Genomic DNA, 7,558 nt, shown 5'->3' with positions numbered 1-7,558 from the left:
TAACCACTTTTCCTCCTTGGGTATTACTGATCAAAATACACAAAATATTTGCAGTGCGAGAACAGAAATACATGCTATCATTTCAGAGATGAACAAAGAAAACACTAAGTCCACATTTAAAGAAAAAGATTTTATTACAGTAGAAATATAAATAGAATACAGCAATTGAGTTAAATGGTATATCATTTGTACATGAAACAGTTACATGTATATGGTACAAGGTTTTATGTAGAACACATATGGAGGTCTTTTCATAGCAACATTACCCGTCTCCATTATGAAATAAGCTTTCCCGACAAGAAATATTTTTATTCCTCACTGAAAATCTTGTTGGCATTCTGGGTGGAGAAGCGGAGCTGAAAGTAGAGTTATTTCCCCTGTTTTATACGCCTCGTTCATGCAGATATTATCGTTCATGGCTGCATCGTGATGCTTTATAACCATCCGATAAAACATACGACTGATTCTGTTCAACGCGTAAAATGAACTTGAAATTTATCCACTACAAAGTTCTTAATTTAAACTAGTGCCGGTTATCATTCCTGATTACATATGTCTGTGAAACGTATTAATTAGACAAGGTGAGGGTGCGGGTCAACAGTGGTGGAGCGGTGCAGGGAAGATGAAACAGATTTTTTCCTTGCAAATCCAAGGAAAAAATATACCGAGGGATGTAGTAGTAATTCACGTTTCTGGATTATGGATATGGTCACTGCAAAGAGTGTAGGTGATATCAAGTCGTTCGCTGCGCATGCGTGGAAATGTTATCCAGCATAACCGAATTGGATTTAGGCTGAGCTTAGGCAAACCTACCGGTAACAAACAAATTAAAAGAACTCGTCGGTATATTCTTATAGATATAACTCTATAACGGCCTAGTTAAGCTATAAAGTTGCAAATTCTCTGTCAAAATTTGATTTCCTATAGTATAAAATTTTGTATAGTATAAAACAAATAATGAAATGAAATATAAAGAACAGCAATAAAGAAACATGGCACCAATTTACTAGTTACGCAGCATCTATCTTACGACGGGTTTCTACCAGACTCGGCATTTCTTATCTGGGTTCATGAATGACGATCTACCACAGTTGAAAGCGTCAGAAAACTCCTGTACATTTTGAAGCGTGCCAAGGACTCTGGAAAATATTTAAAAGACATGAATGAAACAAAGTACAAACTGAACATAGCATGAGGATATTATACTCACATTAGTGTAGTGCAGCCTATACAACTGGCCAACAGAATGTATAGCCTGAAATACATACTAAATACTAGTACAATATCATTTTAATATATATATATATATATATATATATATATATATATATATATATATATATATATATATATATATATATATATATATATATATATATCTGCCAGTATTTTGGTGGGAAAAAACCAGGAAGAGGAGGTCGGTTTTATGCCAGCAGTTTCTGTCATTGCTGACGACCAGAGAGGTAGTCAAGCTGACACATGCTGGTTATCTGCTTTTGTATTTAAACATTTGATTGGTGTTTTACGTCAATGGTGACGTACGGGTTCGTCCACATATAAAACGGAATCAGCGTGCCGCCTTCATGTATCGCACATTCACCACGTAGTTACCCCAAACATACAAAATTTTTTTTTTTTTTTTTTGATTGGTGTTTTACGCAGTACTCAAGAATATTTCACTTAAACGACGGCGGCCAGCATTATGGTGGGTGGAAACCGGGCACAGCCCGGGGGAAACCCACGACCATCCGCAGGTTGCTGCAGACCTTCCCACTTACGGCCGGAGAGGAAGCCAGCATGAGCTGGACTTGAACTCACAGCGACCGCATTGGTGAGAGGCTCCTGGGTCATTACGCTGCGCTAGCGCGCTAACCGACTGAGCCACGGAGGCCCCTACAGATTTTTTGGTGGGATGTATAATACTCTACCTTTCAAACGTACCCCAGAACATCTTTCTAAGATCAACAAACTGTCAGGATCAGGAAAAAAGTGAATCTTAGTAATGGGCGCAATTTAAGGTCTTTTATACCGTAGCCACGTTTTGCAGTGCTAATGCTATTTGACGTCAGGTTACCTGTATTTTCCTGGACTGTGCACACCTGTGAGTATCCTGTAGACAGCGTCCTTGGGTAACATGGAGGAACACCAGATCTGCAGAACAGGGATTGAAAGAAACATGTCATTATTTCATTCTCTGACTCGATTTTTGGGCTCTGGTAAACTAATTACGTTCGTGTGCTCAAGGTCAAGTTTACATGCGTTCCGCTTCAGCGCACAGTCGAATCAATGGCCAACTCGTTACCAGCATAATTTATGACTAACTGGATATCTTTTCGTTATAGATTTCTTTCCGTTTTGACAGCTATGCCAATGAACTACATTTAATCCCTATTGTGACATATTTATGTCGGTTTTGCTGGCTGCGACATTCGTCTGTTCTGCTGTCGTTCTTATGTGTTTTGTGAGTTTTATAGTTGTATCTACATGGATTTCAGGGATTTGTGTCGGTTCTGGTGCACATGTACCTTTCGCATGTTTTTGTTAGTTGTGGCTTGGATCGGGAGATTTGCGTCGACTGTGACTTATACGTGTTGCACACATGTAATGCGGGTGCTATCGTCTGTAATTGTCACTTGTTCCGTGTGGTTTATACCCATTATACGTGCTGACCAATCCGAGGCAGGTATACTGAGTTCTTTTGTCTGGTTTCCAACCATGCATGCAACCGCATGAGAACAATGTTGTTTGACGTCACCGACTTTTAACATTAAATTCCGTGTTTTTTGTGATCCATTTCGAACTAAGCATGCATACAGGTCAACAGGAAATTATGTGTCATTTATGCCGCGTAGTGTTTTATATCTTGTGCCGCTATTGCACTGCGTAAAAAAGAATCGAGGTGTTTATCATGGAGCAGCGGGTTAGACCTCAAATGAGTTATACACACCTGACCAAAGTTCAGGAAGAACAACTGATTGGGGGTAAACTTCAGTCCCGGCAACTTCTCCTCTTCTTTTCCTTGCTTTTGGACCCATGCTCGGTACGCCTGCAATAAATAAATAAATAAATAAATAAATAGTTCCTCTGCTTTTAAACCATAATCCATGTGTTTTGCAATTTACTATAAACCAATGAATCAAGACTGTTAAGTTTAAGAGTAGAAATCCCGAACTGTAAACTCTCAGACATAAAAACCAAAGAATGCAAAGACAGGAGGAAGTAGATCATAGACGATAATGATCTCTTATTTATTAAGCTGGTTATTTGCTCCTTGTTTAACGCCGTATTCAATAATTTTTCAATTATAACATGGCGGTTAGATTTTTGGGTAAATGAAATAGGAGAGCCCGTGCTAAACCACAGGTCTTTGGCAAGTTATTGACGATTTTTTCCCAAGTGACGTACATGGTAGAAAACCAGTAATCTTCTGCGTAAACGGCCATTAAGGTATTGTCGTCTAATGACCTTTACCGGCCCCGATGGCTCAGTTGATGGAGCGTCCGCTTGGGGTCGGTAGATCCAGGTTCAATCCTGGGTCGGGTCACCCCTAAAACCTTAAAGAGGAAGTTGTAAGTCCTCGCTTGGCGTTCAGCATTAAAGGGATAGTGCGACGACTGGTTGACCCGTATCAGTATAATGGCTCGGGTAGTCGGCTTACTTGCCTTCGACAAATCGTTTCAGTGAAGCAGTACTAGATAAAAGAGTGGTAGAAATCTGTCCTGCAGCAAGGAGGCACATTACATGCACACTAAGTCTTCCATCGTCGTCATACGACTGAAAAATTGTTAAGTACGACGTTAAACCCCAATCAATCGCTAACTCACTCTAATGACCTTTTATGTCAGGTCAAGTGGATTTCAGCAAAGACCTCATTAGACTAGGACTATGAAGACTAACCGCCGCTATCTCACTGGGTAGTGGAATCAGATTCGACCCCCTAAGTTAAGGGCCGTATACAGAGGATTTCAGCGAAGCCATCGCATTGGGTATTGTCAATAGTGGACTATATATTTCGACTTTGTAGGACAAAAGCCAATCTCCATATATAAGGACCAATTGTCATTTTTGGGGTCAATGTCTTTATAGTTTTAATTAATATAACTATTTATAGATTAATATGTAGCTTACTAAAACCCCGTAACACACATTCTGGGTTGTTTGGTGACAGATCGGCTTTCCCAATATTAGACTTAGCATGTATTTATTTATTTATTTGATTCGTGTTTTACGTCGTATTTAAGAATATTTCTCTTATACGACGACGGCCGTGGTTGGGCAGAGCCCGGGGGGAAACCCACGAACATCCGCGGATTGCTGAGACCGTCCACGTGCGACCGGAGAGGAAAGCAAGTATGAGCTGCACTTGAACTCACAGCAATTACATTGGTGAGAGGTCATTGTGCGGTGTTGGCATGCTAACAACCTCAGCCACCGAGGCCCCGACTTGGCATGTAATCACAGTTTAGGTGCAGAAATACATTAGTATACTTGTTTTCCTGTGAGCGTCTTTTAATAGAGGACTAAGCTTACGTATATGCTTGTCGCAAGCCGCCATTATCAGCAATGTTCTCCCCTTGAGTATTGATGCCATTCAGCTGGAATATAGAGGAAGCCCTAAATGAAACTGTTATATATAACTATGGAACTATGGAAAAAATAATGGCAAAAAAAAACCTAAAAATTTTGACGTTTATTTATGCGTCTCATACAGAGCCTTTTAATGGAAACACGAAAACATTTTTCTTTTCAAAATATATAAAAATAAATATATACAGTCTATACTCTGTATGCATTTTATACAATGCAATGCGTTACTCTATAACGGTCTTCTACTCTTGTAAAGAATGAAACATGGGATATATACGTGTATATGTATGAGACTTACATTCATATTAGCTTCCGGTACGGAAAAGTTGGAGTATTGTTCAACAATGCACTTTCCTTTTTGCTTGAAATTATCACTAACTGTATCGCTCCACCAAGTTTTCAGATCTCCATTTTTTGTCAAAGAGCCCGACTCTATTCAGAAAAAACAACAGCACAACAGATATTAAGTGAGTGTATAAGGAAACATCCACAGCAAAAGAGCACATATCTTTATATATTATGTGTATAGCTGAAATCATACTTGGGTTTAGCCCATGACCAGCACCGTTTGGGTGTTAAGGGAGGGTAATTCAGTGGTATAATCCAGTGGACACTATGGCAGATTATAGGTTATACGAGTGCATTTATTTTTCTTTACTATTTACGTAGTAAATTTGTCAACTTCAACCTCAAAAATGTATATCCCCTAACCTTTGCGTTGTGTCATGTCATACCTCCACGTCTAGCTTGCACTTCTCACTTTTCAATTTTTGCACTTTTCAGAACCATTATTTCAACTGTGGTTGCTGGAACTTTGCTGTTTTTACTTTGGTAATCTCAGAGGGTGGAGGGGTGAAGTTCTGATATATTTTAAATAAAAAGACCTCTAAAAATCGAAATAGGCATCACTAAATAGACCACCAGTGTACGTTCATTTATTTTTTAAACTTTGTAGCAAAAGTTATAGGCGCTCAACCATTTTGAATTCCAAGGTAGGTTTTATGGACCTTACTATCACAGGTTAGGAACTCTGACGTCAAAGGAAGTTTATCCAACTCTAATCAAGACACTGAATGTTGGAATAACTCTCTTTACCTATGAGTAAAAGATTATTGAAATAAAGTTCCCAAAATTTCCTTCCTTCTGGTGATCATCAGGTAAAAAAGGTGATGTGATGTCAGAGTCCCTAAATACCGTCAGTTTTGGCTCATAAAGCCCACCATAGTATTCAAATATTTGAATGCCTTTCAACATTCATGAAAAAAATCCGAAAAAATAAATGAAAGCATCTTTACGCACAGTTTTCAACAATCTTTATGATGAATTGTACTTTACATTTTCACTTTCTTTTACTTTTAACTAGTACAAAATAACAGTGCAGAAATTTATAGTGTATCAACAACCTAAAATGTCTATTATCCAATCAGTGCTGCTTCACACTTCAGTTATGAGGCAAATCTTCGGCCTAATTGCTCGATTTGCGCATGTGTAACCTATAATTTCCTGTAATACTTATTTATCTCAGATAGAGGGCGCTATGCCTATTTTGATCCTGGGCTATAACTGTCTGTTGTTTCCCACTAAACAATCCCATTTTATTATCATAAGTGACGTGGATAAAACATTCAACGAGAGTCCTGAATTGTGCATTGTTACGCTTCACCGGTGCTTTTTGCCTTTGTGAAATGTGTCTGTGCTACTTATAGTATTTTGCTGTGCCGCTAATGATGTTTTCCGTGCTATCTATGTCAAGACGGTGGCACGTACTAAACACAAAGTAACGCGGAACATACACACTACATCTTCTGTGAAAATTGGCGAGAAAATTATGCTGTTTTCAGTTAGTCACAAAACGTATGCAGAATGCTCAATTTCAAGACTGCTATATGCAATCACAATAACATCATGGAAAATGCAGTTAGATGGGCCTATACACCTTAGTTAGAAATACGAACTACACGGACAGTAGAGAGGTTAGAAATATGAACTAAACAGACAGTAGAGAGGTTAGAAATATGAACTAAACAGACAGTAGAGAGGTTAGAAATATGAACTAAACAGACAGTAGAGAGGTTAGAAATACGAACTAAACAGACAGTAGGGCGGTTAGAAATACGAACTACACAGACAGTAGAGAGGTTAGAAATACGAACTACACAGACAATAGAGGGGTTAGAAATACGAACTACACAGACAGTAGAGAGGTTAGAAATACGAACTACACAGACAACAGAGAGGTTTATGTGAGTCCCGTAACAGCCAGACACACCCACATTCACATGTATATACCAGCAATGCCATATTAGATCACTTGTCAGGGCTTCGTATAGAGCATATATCGAACAATGTGACCGTGGGCTAAGTTGATTGTAACTACCATGGCGACACATGTTAAAGGCATATGTTGCCGTGGTAGTTACATCATCTTAAGCTACGATCGCGTTGTGCAAAAGGCCCCTGAACAACAACAGTGCAACGGAAAGCACACGAAATCCAAGGGGGGGGGAGGGGGGGGGGGGGTAGCACTTGAGTTTCTTACCTGTGTCGTCAAATCCATGCGTGATCTCATGACCAATCACAACACCAATCCCTCCAAAGTTCATTGCCCTGCCAAAAACATGGGAATATTCACTTAAAAAACGTGGCAAACGTTTAAGAAAATACACTGATACTGTTCACTATTATCACTATTATGGTATTTGAACTATACCATACAGTATTCACGATCCCATTTAATAGTTAATCGAAGGAGAATGACAGATGTACAATATAAATCGTCCTGAAGAATTTAAGAATTTCGGTTATGTATTTCTAAACAAAAATCATTTACTTGACGCTTGGTCGTGATTTATACAAGCGGTAATAAAGTTTGAAACATGGCATGAAATAACAACCGCATGTACAATGTGCACATGTACAGGCCACCGGTATATACAGCCATGTCTCAGTAAATATCTTATTTTGAACCATC

At 38.9% G+C, this 7,558-nt stretch overlaps 1 protein-coding gene across 1 annotated transcript in view; it reads right to left on the bottom strand.

Annotated features, from left to right (window-relative positions):
* Nucleotides 1-115: 115 nt before the first annotated feature.
* The window catches only part of LOC135474728 (neprilysin-4-like), a 39,415-nt gene continuing 31,972 nt past the window's right edge, over nucleotides 116-7,558 (bottom strand). Inside the window, exons 17-22 of the mRNA XM_064754297.1 lie at nucleotides 7,120-7,194; nucleotides 4,886-5,009; nucleotides 4,531-4,595; nucleotides 2,948-3,047; nucleotides 2,075-2,151; nucleotides 116-1,139 (exon numbers count right to left, since the gene is read on the bottom strand). Coding sequence (XP_064610367.1) covers nucleotides 1,040-1,139; nucleotides 2,075-2,151; nucleotides 2,948-3,047; nucleotides 4,531-4,595; nucleotides 4,886-5,009; nucleotides 7,120-7,194 — 541 coding nt within the window. The 3' untranslated portion in view covers nucleotides 116-1,039. The remainder of the gene's footprint in view (nucleotides 1,140-2,074; nucleotides 2,152-2,947; nucleotides 3,048-4,530; nucleotides 4,596-4,885; nucleotides 5,010-7,119; nucleotides 7,195-7,558) is intronic.

This window comes from Liolophura sinensis, chromosome 9, assembly GCF_032854445.1.
Source record: "Liolophura sinensis isolate JHLJ2023 chromosome 9, CUHK_Ljap_v2, whole genome shotgun sequence".
NCBI classification, from domain to species: Eukaryota; Metazoa; Mollusca; class Polyplacophora; order Chitonida; family Chitonidae; genus Liolophura; species Liolophura sinensis.
Note: the sequence above shows the minus strand (reverse complement) of the source record. Positions and strands in the feature narration are given on the sequence as shown.